Raw genomic sequence first — 22071 nt, 5'->3', positions numbered from 1 at the left:
GAGCAGAAGAGAAATCGGGTGAGACTGGCAGAAGAGATGCATGTTAAAAGCTCATGTTCTAAACACAAAAGCCACAATAATTTGTCAGTGCTTTGTTTGGGTCCCTTGACCCACCAAAAAACTCGAGCTACAAAGTGCACAGCTGAAACCAATCAACACAGAGGCACTTAAAACATGAGCAAGAGAAACACACGTTCATTTAAGAGAAGACAGAGAGAGGACATGAGAGAGAGAGCAAAGAACTCGAGCAGATTAAAAAGATAAAGACAGGTAGGGTAAAAAAACAGGGAGCTACATCCTTCAAACACATCAACATAGTGTGACCATATTTCAAAAAGGCTAGTTTACTCCAAAATGCTAAAAGGTTAATATGAATGGTTTACACCAAAATGCTTTAACAGTTAATGAGGTAGGTTCACTCCAAAATGTTAACATGGTTATTGAGGGTGTTCACTCCAAAATGCTAACATGGTTATTGAGGGTGTTCACTCCAAAATGCTAACATGGTTAATGGGGGTAGTTCACTCCAAAATGCTAACATGGTTACTGCGGGTGTTCACTCCAAAATGCTAACATGGTTAATGAGGGTAGTTCACTCCAAAATGCTAACATGGTTATTGAGGGTGTTCACTCCAAAATGCTAACATGGTTATTGAGGGTGTTCACTCCAAAATGCTAACATGGTTATTGAGGGTGTTCACTCCAAAATGCTAACATGGTTAATGGGGGTAGTTCACTCCAAAATGCTAACATGGTTACTGCGGGTGTTCACTCCAAAATGCTAACATGGTTAATGAGGGTAGTTCACTCCAAAATGCTAACATGGTTATTGAGGGTGTTCACTCCAAAATGCTAACATGGTTAATGAGGGTAGTTCACTCCAAAATGCTAACATGGTTAATGAGGGTAGTTCACTCCAAAATGCTAACATGGTTAATGAGGTAAGTTTAACATGGTTAATGGGGGTACTTCACTCCAAAATGCTAACATGGTTACTGAGGGTAGTTTACTCCAGAATGCTAACATGGTTAATGAGGTAAGTTCAACATGGTTAATGAGGGTAGTTTACTCCAAACTGCTAACATGGTTAATGAGGTAAGTTTAACATGGTTAATGAGGTAAGTTTAATATGGTTAATGGGGGTACTTCACTCCAAAATGCTAACATGGTTACTGAGGGTAGTTTACTCCAGAATGCTAACATGGTTAATGAGGTAAGTTTAACATGGTTAATGGGGGTAGTTTACTCTAAAATGCTAGCACAGTTAATGAGGTTAGTTCACTCCAAAAGGCTAATATGGTGAACAAAGGTTCAAATCAAAATGCTAACACAGTTAATGCCAAAATGGTAACATGGTTAACAGATGTGCTCCCCAAAAGGCTAAAACAAATCTGTCTGTCTATCTATCTGACTTTATAGGTCCAGTATAGGTAATATTACATTTTAATTTTAATTATCTTTGTGTTTTCTGATGTGTAAAGCACTTTGAATGATCACAGGGTATGAAAGGTGCTGTATAAATGAATTTGCCTTGCCTTGCCTAGCCTATATAGGTGGACAATGAGACATTGTAATCCATCTATTGGTCATGCACAATTGAAATTGAGTGTACAGTACTGTGGAAAATTCAGAGACTACCCTTCATTTATTTATCAGTCAAAATGGCCAGTAATTTATTGGATTTCTTTAATGTGGATGTTTTCAGATCTGAAGCTTGATTTTTTTCCTCTCTCTCACAGATGAAAGCTTTAAGTGAACACAGTATTGTATATATGAATGTGCCACGCAGGAGAGCAAAGGACCAATCAGAAACGAGAGAGCTTATGTGGAGTCTTTCAGAGAAGATTGTATCTACAGAATACACTGATATAAGGTGTTGAGAGACAGTCCGAATGAAAGGAAGACACAAAAAGGGAGGAATCATGAAGGGCAGAGGAGACGGTGGGTTTAGACAGAACTGAGTGAAAGGCTTTGTGCTGGAGCATGCCTCTACTGGAACACACACTGCAACTGAATTCAGACTGCCACTTCAGAGGAGCAACAGACCAAACATGCCACTGGGTAAGAGTGTATATATGTGTGTTTGTGTCTTTGTCTGTCACCACTTCACTCATTCCTAACATAACAGCATGCACACAGAAAAACAGCCAGGCCGAATTTCTTTAAGCAGCTCGAAACTGGAGAACACGCACGCCTGAAGGCCTAATGATTTTTAGCAACTAAATGCATTAAATGCACCAAATTAAATATATGTATTTAAATTTTGCTTTATATTTACTTAATCATCGTGATTGAGTTCTTGATGAACTGTGCAAGTATTGCAGTAATACTCCTGTTACAGTGTTAAGTTTTGAATGGAAATAAATGGGTTAAAATCTTGAAATCCCAACTGAAAAATATTTCTTTTGTTATTGTTTTTCTCCCGTTGCTTAGGACTTCAGGAGCTGGACTAAAGGCATTTACATGTTACATTAATGCTCCATTTGACTTAACTTGGAAATGGGAACTTGGAGCTCGGAATTACATCATTTTCTACCTCCGCTTGTTTGTGCTACAAAGTGAAGAAACAGATAGACACCGCCATGAAGGTGAGCATTATTAGCTAGCCAGCCAACATTAATGATATGAGTGATAGCTTTAAAGTTTATGATGTATTTATCTAAAAGTGAATTTGAAGATAGATTTTACAGATTCCGCTACTGTGTGAAGTGTCTATATGTTGGTTGACCTAAAGCTAATACTACTATAATCTCACTTAAAATTAGAGAAGTGATACTTTATTACATGTGTAGTTCTGTTAGCAGCCATGCTGATATGATGTCCAATGCTGACTTCGGAGTTGAGACCCCTTCTCGACTTTACAAGCAGAAATAAAGTTTAGTAGTAGTCAGAGTTTCAGTCATGTTTCAAATGATCAACTTCTTTGTCTAGTCTGTTGCATCTGAAACAGTCCACCTTGTTTTCAAGGTAGCGGATATAAAGGAATGGCCGGACTCAGTTTCTCAGTACAAGTTTCCTCTTGTACTGCCTAAAGCAGGGGTGTCGAACTCAACCACTAAAAGGGCCACATTAAAAGATTAGCAAATCCGTGGGCCAGCTGTGTTTTTCATTTTTACTTTTTGCCATGAACCGAAGGGGCCATTATTTATTCAAAATATGCCAAAACTGCAACAGCAAAATAGGCATTAAATACTTCATAAAAAATAATTCTAAATAAAAATTAATTGTTTTAGGTAGTTTTTTAAAACTTCTCATTTGCTTGAACTAGACGTCTTTTCTTTTTGTGCAACCGCTGGCCAGAGATAGTTGTTGTGGGAAGGGGGTCGGAATGCACACTATGCTGCAGTGCATGCTGGGGACTGTAGTGCATCTCAGCGTGAAACAGGCTAATAACAACAGAAAATTATAATAATGTTGCGGGCCGAATAAGACTGTGTCATGGGCCTGACTTGGTCCAGTGAGCCTTGTGTTTGACACCTGGGGCCAAAAAGGAGCCATCTGCCTCAGTCACCTGCATCAAACAATGCCACAGTCAGGGCCTTGTATTTGAAACAAGCTGTGGACCAGCATGTCCTGAAGCACGAATGACTGTAAAATGATTGTACAAATTCCAGTAGTGTCTGATGGTCAGAGGCACAAGTGTGAGTCGTGTTTAATCTAGAGTGGCCAAAAATGTTCTTGTGTACTGGAAATTCCATAGGTGTGCTAGCAAAAATCAACATTTTTGTAGAGGCGTTTTTGCTTTTGACATTTACAGCCTGAACTGAAGGTCTAGCTCCAACTGAAAGATCGCCATACACACTCGCTCACTCACCACACACAAACACAAGAGCGCTTCCTTTCATGAAGCAGAATAGGTTCTGAGATCTGCATTTGTCAAGTTTGAACACATAACAACTTCTAAAGAAATTCCAGACATTATGTCTACCTGAATGAAGGAATTTTGTCTTCCATGACAACACTTCATTCTTGAGCAAAACACATGCAACACATGCTCACTTACTCACTGACACTAACGAACTAAAATGAAAAGAATCCACACAGCATACAATTGTGTTGATGTGGCAGAGCTTAAAATAAGGATGTGTTTGTTTTAGTGCACTAAAAGAAAAGTAACTCTTCAAGGGTTCTTTAGTAAAGATGGTGGCTATTTATAGAACTGTGACAACTCAAAGAACCATGTGAACGCATAAATGGTTCTTTATGGTTGCATGGATCTTCTGTAAAAGCTATTGTTCATGGTTCTCTAAAAAAGCCTTTAAAAAAAGGTCACTGATGCAAAGCACTGCTCTTATTGAATATCAAAAGCTATTTGACTGCTAATGGCGCCCCCTTATGGAGAATGTTTAGCCTGCTAAACATGAGTGAGTGAGTATGCGAGTGATTGAGGAAATTACAAGGTAGTTCCAAGAGGTACTTCACATCTAACAATGGTTCTATAAAGCACTGAGACCCCACTAAGCACAAAGGCAGTGAATAGAGATGTTACACTAGATATGGACATGCATGCTTTTTTTTCTTGGGGGGGTATTTAAAATTCAAAAGGAGGCAGAGGTTGTAGAAGAAGAGTCTCTGATTTTACTTATTTCAGGTTAGTGAAGGGCAAAGCAGGGCCAATCCAGGACTGTTTAGTGGAAAAATATTTAGCAAAGTTGGCCAGCTAGCTAGGAATTAATTTGGAAAAATATGCAAATGTTAAGTATAACCTAAATTAAGCTTAATCATAGATATTCCTCATTATTTCAGCCTCGGTGGTACTACTAATGTTAATCTGACTGGCGTTAGCTGCCTACTACTACACACAACTAAAGCTAGGCAACTTGGCTAAAACATTTACTTGCTAGTTAGTGAACAGTATAACATTATCCAAGCCAGTTGTGGCTAAAGAGAAAAAGAGTCATTCATGCTTGTCTGCTTACATCTCATTAAATATTTACCTCACTTAAAGTAACTGTTAACTAAGGATAAAAGCTAACTGGCTAAATGTATAATTAGTAATATAACGTTAGCCATCTTCCCTGTGAAACAAACCTGGTGCTTGGTGCTCTTCTAACAGTATACGGCTTGGTTGAAGATGATTTAACCTCAGGTAACATTCCTGAAATACATTCTCAAAGACAAATTCAAAGACAAACTAAACTCTGGTTAGATTTATTATGACTGTAATGTAACTCTTTTTTTTTATTATCAGAGATGGACAGAGAGAGGGGGAGAGAGAAGTGAGTACACTTTTTAGGAAACTATTACTTCTACTTATTTGATTCTGTGTTGTTTAAACATATGGACAGTAGTTGGACTGTGTGTGTTTGTGTGAGTGTATCTGCTTTTTTGCTGATAGTGAATGGCATGAATCGTTTAGCAGTGTACTGAATACGTGGCCTAAAGGAATGTTCATTGTTAGGTATAGTTTAATTATTGAATATGTAGACTTTAAGAAAACAGTGATTCGCATTGTCCCTGTTTCATTTGAAGGTTGTGCTTTGATGTGAGGTGCATTGCTGCACAAAGGTCTAGGGTCTTTGTTTTTCTCGTAACACTTTATTTTGAGTTGTCCTTTGAAGATGATTTTTATTAAATATTTCTTAACATTATAAGTCACACATGAAAAACATTGAAGTAGCAGTAGTGAAGCATCTGAATCCATTGAGGTAAATATCTTGCAGATGTGCTGTTGATAAATTAATGTTACTTACCCAACCTTACCCAAAACCCAACCCCAACCCTGGCCCTAACTTTAACCTCAACCCAAAACCTAATCCTAACCCTCATATGTTTTTGACATGTTATTAAGAGTCTGTTGATTGTTTGTTTCATTTAAAAAGGACCACTCAAAATAAAGTATCACTGCTTTCTGTTTCAAATTGCTGGAAAATGGTTTTTAAAAAAGAAACAAATCTATATAAATAAATGAATAAAATCTCCTCCACACAAAAAGATCCCCCTACAGAACAGGTCTGGACCAAGCTCCCAATGTCTTTAGATCCTGGCCCCTGGTAAGTGTATATAAACCACATGAGGCCGTACATTACTGTGATTTTATTACAGGGAAGGGTATTCTTAGGCATGACGAAAAGCAGAGCACCTAAAACTCCCTTCCCTGTGATACAATCCCAGTAACACACAGCCTGAAGTTGCTTATTGTTTTTATAAAATGGCGGCCAACATAAAATATGATAAATAAATAAAACTGCCAAGAAATGTAGTTCCTTTAGAGTACAGTATCATTGCCAAGCAACCATGGATTACTAAAGGACAAGAACATTGTCATCCATTACTGTATACTGTGGACATTTCATTAACTTTTCAACTTTTGTCATATAATAATGAACATATAGCACCATTTAGTGCAAGAACCTTCATGTAAGACATTCAAGTGTCATTCTTTAGACTTTTACATTGTCATTGTACAGTGAAACATATCGTAAGTACTTTAATTCAAATCTATAATATTAATGATGGAGTTGTTTAGCATGTTTGATATCTTTTGCCCAGGTAGCTAACTCATCAGCCTAGTTCTAGTTGAGAAAACAAGCTGTCAGCCACTCAGTTTAAACAGAAACAGGTTCTTACTTCATCAGTACACTCGGTGATCACTGTGAGAAGCATTACAGTCAAAGATTATTCCTTTAACAGCACAAGGATTTTTCATGAGGTGGTGCAGTAATACAGAGCTCAGTTGTTGTGAGATAGGTGTCATAGGTGTAAGTATATCGAGTATTTTACAATGGCGTTGAACGCAGCTCAGCCAATCAGATTTTAGGACCAGAACATTGAGGAACAGAAAAGTTTAGTCGAAAGTTCAGAAATCAGCTTTCTCACGTATGAGTGACAGTTCTGTTTTAATGCAGCGCTCTCTCTCTCTCCCCCCTCTCTCTCTCTCTCTCTCTCACTCACACACACACACACACCCACACACACACCCACACCCACACACACGCGCGCACACACACACACACCTCATTATTTAATGAAATGATTTCCATATCATTGCACCTGCATTTCAGACATGTAGAGAGAGGAGAGAGAGAGACTGTCTGAGGGAAAAGATGACATGCAATGAGAGAAAGACAATCAATGTGAGCTCAAAGTGTGTGTGTGTGTGGGTGTGCGTGCGTGTGTGTGATTGACCTTTTCCCCCTGTGCCTGGTGCTAATTGTCTTAACGAATGTCGTGTGGTGGCAAAGTGCCAGAGGAATGAACCATCAGCTGGATCTCACTGCACCCATCTGCTAATTATAATAGACTCACACACACACACACACACACACACACACCCTGGGACGCCATTGTCTTCATTATCATCACCTTCACTTTCTTCATCATTAACTCCTTACTTCACTATCAACGCCATCATCTAATACATTTCAACCATCACCCATTGTTTCAGCGTGTGACGCGCTCTACTACACTAATTACAGCCGTAGGTGCTTCACAAATAAACAGTCAAACAGCAATACAATAGATCTTTAATTGGGCCCGAAATACAAATACGACCCGAGAACTTTCAGTCAGAGATCGGATCGACCCAAAACACATCATATTTTAAGTCTGAACCTGACCCGAGACTGATAAAATTTGCTCCGACCCTTACCTGAACCACATCAACAAGTTTTCAGGCCAAAACAAAAATTTCAGTCCAACAAAATTCTGTCCAAAACTGACCCAAACCAGCTCACAGGCCAAAAACTGACCTGAGTTCAACAAAATTCTGTCCAAAATTAACCCAAATCACATCAAGTTTTCAGGCCAAAACTAACCAGAGTCCAACAAACATCTGTCCAAAACTAACCTGAGCCAGCTCACAGGCCAAAACTGATCCAAGTTCAACCAAATTCTGCCCAAAACTCACCCAAATGACAACATCAAACTGTCAGGCCAAAACTGACCCAAGTCCAGCAAAATTCTGTCCAGAATTGATCCAAACTGGTCACAGGCCAAAACGGACACTTACTTGAACCACATCATCAAATTTTCAGGCCACAACTGATCCAACTGAGTCCAACAAAATTCAGTCCAAATTTGACCCAAACTGACTCGTCATCACCCAAGATGCCAAATATAGACACGTAGGTGGTAAATGGTATCTGACATGAGGTTGGGTCCTGTTCTGGTCTGGACAAATACCTCATGCTGTAACAGACAGCTGAAGGTGAACACTGATGAAGCTTCACCAATATGTATCCTCTTCTTAAATGTGAAAAGCCACAAGAACTTCCTGATATCACCATGTTTCCAACCACAAAACTCCTGAACGAAAACACGTCATAACTACGACTTTGTAGGTGGTAAACAAGACTATTCATCGCAGCATTACGTCCCATAGAGAGAGTGGTTTGTGTGGGGGTTTTATGGGGATTCACATACGAATGTGAATCACACCATCTGACAATACTGCTGCCCTCAAACCTCGAGATGTTGCTGTCTATAACGTCATACACATACACTTTCTCTCCTGCCCTCTGCTTCTGCTGAAAGGAAACAGTCATCAACAGTCCTTCAGCGCCTGTCAATCCTACCTGACCTTTGGTTCAAATGATGATCTATAAGAGCAAACCAGGCCTACACAGCAGGAGAAACACAGACACATCCGCTTCTTCACCCTCAAGGGAGGTTTACAGCAGAGACTCTGCATTAACTCTGTCTTACCTAACACATCACCAGTGATACAATAAGAGACTTTGTCTTTGTTTCGGTTACTCATTAAAATCTGCCATTAGAGAAGTTGGTGCACGCGCATGTCCACATTGGCTGGATCAGCATGAGGAACTGACTCCCACCTCCCTTAGTTACTGTTATGTCCATCAAACATTCAGCTCAGGCCACCAGGGTAGCACTCGTGCTAAAAAAAAACTAAAATCGCAAAATCAAACAGAAATGTTTTAGTCACTGAACGTTAATGTGGAAAGGTTCTCATATCTAATAAGGACGTGGTTTGAACCACTAAAACTGCATCTTTCAGTTTACAACTAGATGAGCTAATGTTAAAGCGCGGGAGCTATCTGTTGCAATGCTAGATGCTGAGAAGGACATCGTCTTTTATATGAGGTCTTTTAACAAATGCTAAAATGAATGAAATGCTACACAAGAATGTGCACATGAATGCATTATTATTTACCGTTCCACATAATGTTTTTTAACCTTAACAAAGTTTTGACATTGAGCTGTGAGTCTGGTCTTCCACATAGTTTAATACAAATTTTCAGAGAAGAAATAAAACGATTCTGACTAATTTACTGCCACCGCAGCAGCGTTCTCACTGCAGCTTTGCTCTGAGGAGTTTTTCCTTCACTTGACGGATGAAGTATCGCTTAGAAATATTTGTGATTGAGGGGTGTGTCCACCATTATTTCGCAAATGGTCAGCTGGAGCATTGTGTGTTACCATGTTTTCTATCACTGTATAAAAGAAGCTCCTTTATATGTTTGTATACACAGTGATAGATACTGAGTGAGTGTGCACACATTCAGAACAGAATGCAGGTTGCTAAGAGCATATTATTGATGTGTTTCATCTGTCATATGCAAAAGTTTGAATACTCCTGTCAAATTATGTAATTTGTTCATTTTCTGAGTGAAAATAAGTTAACACATCCTCTACGGGGAGCAAACTTCAATATGACACTTTTAGTGCACAATTTCTATCCATCTGCAGAGTTAAACATATTGGGGGAAGAAAGCACTTAAATGTAAAAGATGCCATAACTTTACCACATTTTATGCTTTTCTCCCCACAATGTGCTAAATTCAGTAAATAAACAATGTTTAAACAAATGTGCAGAAGTGTGTTCTCTGTAGAAGACGTGTTATATTCACATCAACAAAAAAAATCAACATGTCATTCAACCATAAACTAATATTTTGTTTTAAAAGAAACATCACAGTTCATTTGGAAATCACATATTACCAGAGAGGAGTACATTAAAAGGCAGAATCAGCCGATATATTAAAAGCTTAAAATATAGCACCGTCTCCATTTTGGGTCCTTTTTGAACGTATCTGTTGGTGCTTTAACTACTTAAAATCCAAGGCTTATTATTCAGTAACTACAGGGACTTTAAAAACCTCCTACTGACCAGGGTGTATTTTGGTTTGTCCATCTGAATTTACATGACCAAATCGTAGGGCAAATTATTCAGTAACTGCATGAAATAACTAAATTTTTATTTTATTTACGTATTTATTTTTTTGTAAAAGCTCCCCTCAGACGAACAGAAAATGTTTTATGATCATACACATATTGCTATATGCTGACAATTTACTGCCAAAAGCCAAAAGTCTTAGACGCTCTGTATAATTCAATAAAAATATTTTTTACAGAGTATATTACTGAAGAGACGCCATCTGTTTATAGTTTATAGCCCAGATTTGTGGAAAATGGATCAACTTTCAGTAGATTAAAAAATTCTTTATTCTAAGGGTTTAAAATTTCATTACCCATCTATTTGACTGGAAAGAAGACAGTTACAGCTCTCATATGACACCCACCTTTTGAATGTAGCTTATGAAATATGAAAGTTATGAAGAATATGACCGGTGGTTCCAAGGAGTTGAAAAGGTTAATGCAAACAGGTTGAGCTATTCTTAGGTTATAGAGTGTGTAATAAAACCAATTTTTCAACATTTCTGCATAATTCTAATATGAAGATGTAAACAAAGACATTCAGAGTTGTTTGTCTTGAAACGCACCACTCTAGATAAATATCCAAGGAGTCTGAAATAGTACCAATAATACCAATATTTTTTTAGATTTACTATTATTATAACATGATCACTTTACATATAAAACTCAGAACACATGTATGAGTTCACTGGAGGTTTTGTATAGTAAATAAAATGGTTATATTTGTGTTGCGGATGCTAATAATAACTTTCATTAATAACATTAATGACAATAATTGACCATAATAAGAATAATAAGGTGTGGTTCCAAGCACTGTTCAAGTTCTCACAGCGCACTGCTCAGCATTTAGTTTACTATAGTTTACTGTATTAAATTAAAGCCATATCAAGAGCACAAAAAGCCACAGTAGACACACAGAGAAAGGCAGTCAGTCTTTTAAATAAACTATGTTGAGTTTTATTTCTTTACATTTATGAGTACAGTGCAAAAATGATCTTGAACTTGAGGTGTACTGGCATGCTTACCATAACACATTCTATCCAGTATAGCAGCGCTTTGAGGTGTGTCTGCTACGTGATGCTATGCAACGTGTCTCATGTGCAGTGGCCTTTAGTCTGCAGCATGGAGTGATCAGCAGTGGACGACAGGCTGGGCAGAATCAGGGCCTGCTTATTCGCCCAGTGTGTTTGCGTCCCAGATTACTAAAACAGTCACAGCTATATTTAACACCTGCTGTGAGCGGAGTGTTGATGAACACCTCTCCTCTTGTGTGTGTGTGTGTGTGTGTGTGTGTGTATGTTTGGCTTCCTTGGATTTGCAGACTGTGGGATGTTTCTGACCTGCAGAGCTCAGCCTCCTCCATCTGATGTGTGTGTGTGTGTGTTAGTCAGTGTCGCTGGCACCACGTTTGTGTGTGTTTCTCTGGCACTGGCAGCCTGAACAGGCAGGAGATACCAGAGTACACCATCATTAATCAAACCACCACAAGAGAGAGAAAGAGAGAGAGCGAGAGAGAGCGAGAGAGAGAGAGAGAGAGAGAGAGACACAGACAGACAGACAGACAGACAGAGAAATTACAGAGATATATTTGAGAAACTTTTTTCTGTCTAGTTATATGATGCATACATATCTCAAATGAATTTTTATTTATTTTATTAATTGACACAGTGACACAAGCTTCTTTCTGTGTGGAGTTTGCATGTTCTCCCTGTGTCTGCATGTGTTTCCTCCCACAGTCCAAAGACATGCAGTCAGGTGGACTAGAGATGTTAAAAAGTGTGAATGTGTATGTCTGTGTACACACACACATATATCTTTTGTCTTTTAACTTAATATATCAGCAATTATATATATAAACAGGACTACAGAGACAGTGTGTGTTCACAAGCTGTGCTGTGTTTAGTTCATTATACGTTGTAGCATCATCTAGATGGCTAGTTAATCCATGTTGTTTTTGTTTGTTTATTTTTTTTGTTTGGTTTTTTTGTTTGTTTTTTTGGAAGGGAGGGCACTTTTCTCCCCAGTTTTGGTCAAGTCCAATTACACCCACTAGCTAGTTCTCCAAAATGGCCAGCACTAGGAAAGGCTAGCACATGTTTCCCATGAGTCAAATGAATCCTTTTTGTTCATCCACAGGATATTTGCATGCACTTACTTTATGGAAACTGTTTTACATGTTTCTTTTCCTCCAAGTGGATACAGGTGGGGTTAGAGGCAGTGATAAAGTTCATTTGCTTCAGTGGAGTCTGTGTAAGGCCTCACAAGTATAGTAATACATAACTGTGTGAGGGGGGTTGCTTGTCTAGGGTTTAAGGGTTTTTCAGTGTGTGTGTGTGTGTGTGTGTGTGTGTGTGTGTGTGTGTGTGTGTGTGTGTGTGTGTAATGTTTATATTGGGCTAAGCTGAGCTTCAGTCTATCTTTGTGTACACAGACATACATATAGATGTCTTTGTAAGTGAGGGTGGTCTTATAGTCCACATTTAGACATAATCACCCCATCTGTTTGCCTTGCTGCTTGTCGCATACACTTGAATCTGTGTGTGTGTGCACGCTTGCTTATGTTTGTATGTGTGTCCACGCACCGATTGTTCTCCATCCAAAATGTTCAGCTAATTGGTTTTTCATGAAGGCTGTGTGTGGCAGCAGAGCTTTCCCAGAATGCTTACCAGCAATTACAGACTGATGTGATTAATCATCAACCAGGAGGCACACTGCACACTGCACACGCACACGTTAGGTTGCTTTGTTGGGCTTCACGTCCGTCTCATGCACTGACTGGTTTTTCATTTCGGTGTACTTGCCCCCTTCCCCTACTTCTCACATACTTTCTTTGTCTCTCTTTGTATCTCTCTCTCTCTCATATCACACTGTCTCTCCTTTTCTCTCTTTCTTTCTTTCGGTCTTTGTGTCTCTCTCTATGTCTCTGTCTTTGTCTCTCTATCTCTCTCTGTCTCATCACTGACAAAATTACATTTGTATTGTGAAAGCATTTCATATATATATATATATATATATATATATATTGCTGCTGTCGGAACAAAGCCTATATATGTGTGTGTGTGTGTGTGTGTGTGTGTGTGTGTATGTGTTTGTGTTTGTGTATGTGTGTGTATATATATATATATATTATGGCAAGCCAAACAGGAAATATTTAATGAACTTTGATATATATGGAATGAACATTGATATATATACAATGAACACTGATATATATGGAATGAAACACAGCACAGCTTGTGAACACACACTGTCTCTGTAGTCCTGTTTATATTTGTATATATATTAGGGGTGGGAATCTTTAGGCACCTCACGATTCGATTCGATTACGATTCAGAGGACTGTGATGTCCAATGACTGAGAATTGGCTGCAGGTCACATAGCAACGATGCGTTATTCACATTCATAAGTACTGCAGTTGATTCCTGGCAAGTTAAATCTGCAATGAGAGACTGTCAAACACAACAGTTGCGAAGATGAAGTTGCTTCTCTTTCTAATTTTCCCGTTCCACCTTAAATGGTGCTGCATTTACATTTGGCGCCTCAGTCAGAATTTAAAGTGGAACGGAAAAATTCAAACAAGAAGCTGGAGAATGAGAAGCAACTTCAGCCTCGTAAAACAGTCAAACGCTGAGATACATTTTATAATATAATATTTTATATATATATATATATATATATATATATATATATATATATATATATATATATATATATATAGTGTGTGTGTGTGTGTGTGTGTGTGAGAGATGGAGGTTATTGGTAATTAAGGAGTGGGCAGATATGGAGGGTATTTTATATTACCTTAAACATACATATAAAACCCATAATAAACACCTATTCATGCAGACACATTATGTGTGTGGCCCGAGTCCTGCCATGATTCCCAACTTGAACAACTGTCCCAGTCCAGCCTTATGTGTGGCTATTAAACAATTTGTGCTGAGTTTAACATTAGAAAGGAGAAAGAAGTATTCTAATCATGTTAGACAATTAAATTATGAAAGTTATGTATTAAAGACACCATTAGGTGATCAACTCAAAAAAGGCAGTCCAAACTAAACATCAGATGAGATTGAGTCATCATATGAACATTTGTCATTACGCCATTTTAAAGCACTTGGCAGCCTACTATTGTTTTTCTTAAATTGATTGATTGGTTTTACTTACTTTAATGAATTTTAAGCATGCACTGTGCAGCTGTATCATCTATAAAAATACAAATATGGATCCGGAACCTGGTATCAGCATTAAATACAGATTAAATTTAGACTTGGAGTGGGATTAGGGTTAAAAAAACCTCATCCGTATTTATGAGGATATTTGGTCTCATTATAATTCTTACCATCTGTAAGGGTTTGGAAGCACATCTTGCTGCTGTATTTGCCAAAGCCGGCGACGGTCCTGGCCCGAACCTGCACCACATACATCATCCCGGGCCTGAGGCCATCCACACGGGCCGTATTCGTCTGACTCCTTAGTATGGTGGAGTTAGCCTCCGTCAGGTCCTGAGAAAGAGAAAGAGACAATGACTTTTAAGTTGCCTGTAACCCTTCCTTTAAACGTATTTCTCACGTGTAGCTCACTGAAACAGAAATTTTGTTGAAAGTGCAGATTCTAAACTTTTAATCCATTGGTACACATTTGTATTTGAAAGTAGAAAATACTGTATTATGATCTGAATTAAAAAAAAAAGTTATTGTATGTGAAAAGATAGAAGTGCAGACACAACATTCAATTTAATTCTGTGTTAAAGGGCCTATATCTTATATATTTTCTTGTACTTATTTTTCACTTTGTCACACTTCCCGGCACTCAGACAAACTCTAATTCTCTTATGGACTCCAACTCCCAAGATGCATTAGTCAGTCACATGACCCAACCAGCCAATCATCTACCAGTCATCAGATCTCAGTCACCAGAATACTAATTGCTTTTACCTGTTCCCTCTTGTATATATACACCTGTCTGTTTGTTTCATTCATTGCAAAGTATTGCCTCTGTTTTGTCAGTGTAAACCAAGCTGTTCTCCTGTTTTGCTAGATATTCTGTTATTATCTTGTTTTGTTTCTTGTTGGTGACTCATTTATCCTTTTGGCTAAGATTTCCTGTATTGGCTCACTGGTTTTTACGCTTGTTCATCTACTTCGGTTTCTGCCTTCTCCCATGTATCATGTTTTGCTGTTCTGGTTTTTGACCTGGTCTGGTGTAAACCCTGTTCATTTGGTTAATCATCCTTTTAATAAACCTTACAGTTTATTTTATATCTGTGAGTGTCTGGTTCGTCAACCCTGCGTTACATACTTATAATGTTTATGTGGGCTTATGAACCCAAAAAGAGTCATAGTTCATTTTTACATGACCACTTTGCCCCCTCTTTTTAACCGTTAGAATTAAACAGGCTGTTTCTGTGCCTTTAAGACTGATATATCGCTGCTGTCGGGACAAAACCTTGTATCTCAAATTATGAGTTTACAGGAGAACAAAAAGCCTTCTATACTTTTAATGTAAGTCAATGGAACCATTGTCAGTCATTTTTTGGCCATTTCTTTTGGTCCATTCATCATGAAATTTATAGACAATGTAAAGGGCAACAGGTATTTTCAAACTGAAAAACGAAAACACTCCTCATAACTGAACAGGGCTGAACTGCTGTAGGCTGAATAGGCAGATAGATGTGTTGCTTTTCATAAAATAAAATAAAAAAAAAACCCTCAATGGGCTGTTTTTGCAGCTTGATATCCATATGTAAACTATAAGGACATGGATATTATATTTTAAAATGATACCATATTTACATACTGCTTCAAAACTTACATTTTAAAATAGCAATGTGGGCTAATGTGTGGTTTTCCATAACATGGGCCCTTTAATACAGACTGTAAAGTGAATGTAAATGTAATTAATTATGTAACTAACTTAGTCATTGATTACATGACTATTAGAGCTGTCAAAATTAATGGCTTAATTTTTTGTTCGCTCATATAGCCATTATAAAATAAACTGCTTTTTAAAAAAAAAAAATCTTTTTAGGAAAAATTTAGCAAACACGACAAATGCGATTAATAACGATTAACAACACAAAATCTGATTAATCACAATGAATTATTTTAATAGTTTTACAGCTCTAGTGTTTATGCAAGTGCAATTAATATAATATAACTACATAAGTTAAATTTAATGTGCAGCAAAATGACAATAGCAACTCCTACAAGTCTTTAAGGGTTAACAAAATACAATTCCATCAGTCTGTGCATCCAGCTGAAGAAAAGCTCACACACAGGACAGGAAAAGCAAAGAGTGTTTGAGAATTAGTTTTCACACCGGTTTGAGATGGTTTTCGTGACCCGAGCATACGACAGAACTGCGCTTTTTCAGATATTAATGCATTATTACTCTTCCATCGTGTCGAGGTGAGAAAAGTATTGAGCAAATAAACAAAAAAACAATACTTTTCTGCTCCTTTTCTTCCCTCGCCGCTTCAGAGCACAATAACATTGTGTGAAATGAATGCGTAGTCCATTTCCCAAGAGGAAAATGCAGTCGTGCCGGAATGAAAGAAAAAGGGCAAAACACTCCACTGGTGTAAAATCTCTCTGCCGCCGCAATTCCAATAGATTGTTCTGTACTGCGTGACAGGAAATTAGTCTGTTTCTAATCGGGGTTACATTTCTGGCATGAGAACACACTCACACACAGACGACACACCCACCACTCCCTCAACACACACACATAACTATAAGGGTAGCTATAACTGCAGGACATGTTAGCTTATATATTATAAGGCCCACACAATCCTATCCAGCCCACAAAAGTATTTTTAATTTTTTTTTATTAATATTAGCTTGTTTCACAATGCACTACAGTCCCCAGCATGCACCGCAACATAATGTGCTCTGACTCTCCCACCAACAAGAACCTCAGTTCTACACAGTTCTACACAATTCCACACCAGTCATATCACCAAATAACTGACGGCAGTTCAGCCTATATAAAAACCTAACGTTAGCTCAGCAGCTCAGAAATTGAGCCCAAGTATGCCAGATGTCTAGTTCAAGCAAACAGGTTTAAAAGACTGAGCTCCTGGGGAAATTAAAAATTTGAATATTTCTAGTATTCATGGTCTTTATTTCAAGGTCTACTACAAGTGCCGATATTTTACTGTTGATGTTTTTGTGTATTTTGAACAAGCAATGGTCAGTTTGGTTTATAGCATGTTAATTTAAAATTAAATAAAACTTAGGTGTTCTCTAGCCCACAGATTTGTTGAGATTTTTTAATATGGCTCTTTTAGTGGTTGAGTTTGACATCCCTGCCTTGGGAAATATTACCTTATAAACGTGTACATTCATGGACAAACAGGGCCCGAAAACTGTAACTTTTCCGACACCTTTATGTAAATGAAATCCAAAGAAATTACCTTTCCTTATATTTCCTATATATGCCTACATATTTATGGAAATAAAACGTAATGTTGCTGTCGGAACATATTTGAAAATGCCAGTTGTCTTTTACATTGTGTATACATTTCATGATGAATGGACCAAAAGAAATGGCCCAAAATTACTTGGGAAAAAGTCTGGTTCCATTGACTTACATTGGAAGGAAAGTATGTTTTTTCCTTCTCCTGTTAAGTTAGTATTTTGGAGATATGAGGTTTTGACAGCAGCGATATACAGCTGTATGCAGAAGCTTGGACTCCCCCAGTCAAATGGCGTTTTGTTGATTTAGTAAGTGAGTAAACATTCTCTACAGGGAACAAACTTAAATGGTTTTTAGTGCATAATTTCTGTTTATCATGAAAAAAAACCTAAAATATAAAATGTGCCATGACTTTCACACAGGCCACATTTCATGTTTTAATAATTTTCCCATTACGTTAAATACAGCGAATAAACAGTAATTGTGTATTAAATTGTGCAATAGTGTGTTCTCTGTAGAGAGCTGTAAGTTAATTTAGAAAGTCAACAAAATATGTCATTTGACTAGGGCTGCTCAAACGTTTGCATATGACAGCATGCATCAAAAAGCCCAGACTATAACCATCATTTAAACATCTGTTCTTTCCACTGATTCCTGGACGTCTACCATCCCACAGAGTTTACTTCCAAACCTGATCTAGCATACGCGCCCTAAATAACTCAGATGCGATATCAGACCTTGATTAGCTCGATCAGGTGTGTTAGATTAGCGCTGGAGCTAAACTCTGCAGGAGGCCACGTCTCCCGCAGCCGTGCTGGAGAACCCCGCAGCAAATTGTCATTATTAAATACCCAGAATCTAACATTCATTATCTGCCTATGTGAGTGCATAGATTGGTTGGGACAGTCATATAAATGCAATATGGATTTGTGTAATGGGGTGTGTGTGTGTGTGTGTGTGTGTGTGTGTGTGTGTGTGTGTGTGTGTGGACTCTGGTGTCAGCTCTAGCCAGCATTCCCTGCTGTTGCAGTAATGGCTCTGCCCGAGGCTGATGTAGACTGCTATTTGTAATAGTGCAGGTACGTGTCTCTCACTCACTCTCTCTCCGACTTCTTTTCTCATTCGCTCTCTATCAGTCGCATACATGCACCGAAAGCTAATGTGACGCCTGGAAAGTCAGAGATATTCCAGACAGAGAAAGAGAGAGAGACATAGACAGGAAACACAGTGAGAAACAGAAAATAGGAAGTGAACAGACTGAAAGAGATAGATGGACGGGAGCTGAGATTGAGACGGACTATTGAATATGGGGGTGTACAATCAGGGTTTGAATTGTGGCAGTGGTCTTGGTGGGGGGGTCCTCTGGTAGAAAGTATGACTATGCAGTGACCTGTGTATTGATTTACTATTTTCACAATACATTTTCTGAAAGGTGTAGTTTGATTTTTTTAAATCTGTATCAGTATTAATGGTCTGTACACTTAAAAGCTAACGGTATGCATGTCTAATAGCGTACCTTTTCTCAGGTAATAAGATTTAGCGGCATCTAGCTGTGAGGTTGCAGATTGCAACTGAATACCCCTCCCTCACCCCTCCCTTTCCAAGTGTGTAGTAGAACCTACGGTGGTCATCATGTTTTCACTTCTTTGATGACGAGGATTCACCCTCCTTTGCTTTTTCTTGAGTTCTCAAGCTTCTCACTACACAAAATGGTTTGCCAGCACCAGCAGCAACTACTGACTCTTCTTCTGTCCACGTCTTCCAACTGGTGCTACAGCAGCATCAAATTCAAGCTACACCTTCAACGTAAAAACATGAAAAGCGCTCTCCTGAGCCAGTGTTTGGTTTGCCCGTTCTGGGCTACTGTAGAAACTTGGAGCCGCAACATGGTGGCCTCTGTTGGAAGAGGACCTGCTTCCATTATAGATATGAAGGACTCATTCTAAGCTAACGAAAACACAACGATTCATTGTTACAGGTGACTATGCAGTAAAGAAAACATGGTTTTGTATACTATAACCCATTACTGCTAAAGGATCCCTCTAAATATTATACACTACACCTTTAAAATATTATTCACATAGTAAAATATCAATTTAGTCATCAGCAGGCAGGCTTGGTTGGTCCCATAAGAAGTAAAATCAAATCCAAAATCAGTTTGCCTTACAAATGGCTAAAATTTTGGTCATATGTTGGTTGTTTTTTGTAAAAATGTACGTGTTCCTGCAAATTTTATTGCACTATTTTTATTGATTTGATGAGTTTAACATAATAGAAATAATAAAACATAACATAAAAAATGTGCCATAATTTTTGCACAGGGCACATCTTATGTTTTATTATTTTTCCAATATGTTAAATTCAGCAAATAAACAGTAATTGTGTATAAAAATGTGCAGACTCTGTAGAGGATGTTTTTACTTATTTTCACTCAAAATCAACAAAACGTCATCTGATCAGGGGCGCACCAACATTTGCACACAAGTGTATGTCGGTTCCAAAATGTTTAAAGATTATCTTTGTCACACTGACCTACCACTGTAAGTGGCCCTGGATGAGCATGTCTCTTAAATAATGTAAATGCTTTCATGTGAATCATATCTGATTTAGCTGTGTCATACTTATGTAATCAATGAACAGTTATTGCTATGGCTCCAGAAATTCTATATCGGTGCATTCCGCTTGCAGTCTCCTTCTTTCGGCAGCCGGCTGACTGTTTTGCAGCCTCGCTAATCTGAGCTGACTTCCCTGTGACAGATCGCTCCACTGAAGCAACTCCGCTCCGCATTACACTCGGTAATGAAACAGAAGGGATGAAATACAGGAAAAATAACCCTTATGGAGGATAAAGAAAGGCGCAGGAGGAGAGGAGAGGAGGAACAGAGGGAGGAGAGGAGGGATGGAACTTGTCAACACTAGCACAGGAAGATGACAGAGAGAAAAATAAGTCTATAAATAAGTCTATTTCTCTCGTGGTATGCATTCCTGATCGCACAGCTGCTGTGCATCAGCTAGTCCTCAGTTGGTTAATGCTACTGCAAAAGCTAATACGGTCGGTCGAACTGAAAATGTAGTTTAACAGGCAGTTTAACTGGTTTTATTTGTGTCAAATTATTTGATCAAAACCAAAGCAAAATAACACTTTCGATGAATAAAATCCAAATCTCACTACAAATTCAAATCTCTTCCCAGTTCTATTTTTACAGTGCAGCATAACATTACAGTACATGAAGAAAAACAGTTATTGCTGGTTACTACAATTGGTTTTTGACCCAAGCATAGATGTCTTGACCCTACAGCAGTGTTGCCCAAACTTTGGCCACTTTAGGGGCCAAAGTGTAATATTTGTGGTGGGCCGAGGGCCAAAAAGACTAGCAGCTACATAGCAAAGCCTTCATTTTCGCAAGTTGTATGTTGTGTATTTTCTTTAAACCCTTCATACGAAGGCTAAAGCAGAGAGCTAATAGCAGGTTTTACAGTGATCCGGCTGTGTGTTTATGCTGTATTTCTGCGTTGTGTGATGTTAGAGCTGGTCTCTCTCACTCTGGCTAGTGATGTCAGGCTCCTCTAAGTGTTGTGGTAAGGTGTAAATCATTTCGCTGTTTACAATATGAAGGCCAAAAGCAGAGATGTAATATAACAGTAGCGAGTGGGTTGTGGGTGATTTTGGAGCTGGATTGCTGGCCGATGGATGTTTCACAGGTGAATGAAATCACTCTGGATTGTAAGTGAGTCTAATGAGTAATCTGATGTGTGAATCATGTTGCTGTTTTAACCCTTTGTTGGAATATGAAGGCCGAAAAACAGAGCAATAATATCAGAATTTTGGTTGATTTTTTTGAGCCAAATTACTCACTTGTGCTGACATCACAGCTGATGAAGTCATGCTAGCTAGTTAGGGCCCGGTCTGCTAAATGTCCTGATTTGTGTATCATGTCTGTATCTTAAACTGTCCTGAAATTATGAATTTACCTACATTTTTGCCCTCGAATGGTTAAATACTGCATGTTACTCTAGATTACCTCGTACCTGCTAGCTACATGTGTGCCTTTTTTTCTATGTTAGTCAACAACTGTGCGTGTTCAAAATTTTTTTTTAATTTTGTAACACTATACCTTATGTTTTCCTCCCAAACATACTTTAAAAATAACGTTTAAAAAAGAAAAAAAAGCAGCTAAAAAGAGCGTAAAAATATGGGCGTGTATATGTAAATTTAGGCGTTCTCTCATTGGTTGAGGGAGTGGGCCTAGGCAAAGTTCTGGCAAAACGGCCCCAACAAAAAGTATCTACTGAAGTATATTTACGATATCACTGCACTATACACAAATTTTTGAGTAGCTGCACTTTGAATCACCTCCATCTTTCATATGCGGTGAATAACTGGGAATTCAGCCATTTTTAAGGTGATCCAATGCAGAATTTCTCCAAGGGCACTAAAACATTTACTCCCTAGTGACATCCCACAATGTACTTGTACTTTCTTTATATATGATGTTAGGATGATATGATGATATGTTGTCAATATCACAAAAA

At 38.2% G+C, this 22071-nt stretch overlaps 1 protein-coding gene across 1 annotated transcript in view; it reads right to left on the bottom strand.

The window, feature by feature from the left end:
• LOC118796783 (ephrin type-B receptor 1) overlaps positions 1-22071 on the bottom strand; it is a 388416-nt gene that overhangs the window by 77474 nt on the left and 288871 nt on the right. Inside the window, exon 8 of the mRNA XM_036555886.1 lies at positions 14462-14624. Coding sequence (XP_036411779.1) covers positions 14462-14624 — 163 coding nt within the window. The remainder of the gene's footprint in view (positions 1-14461; positions 14625-22071) is intronic.

Source organism: Colossoma macropomum, unplaced genomic scaffold (genome assembly GCF_904425465.1).
Source record: "Colossoma macropomum unplaced genomic scaffold, Colossoma_macropomum, whole genome shotgun sequence".
NCBI classification, from domain to species: domain Eukaryota; kingdom Metazoa; phylum Chordata; class Actinopteri; order Characiformes; family Serrasalmidae; genus Colossoma; species Colossoma macropomum.
The sequence above is the reverse complement of the archived record's forward strand: the minus strand, read 5'-3'. Positions and strand labels throughout refer to the sequence as shown.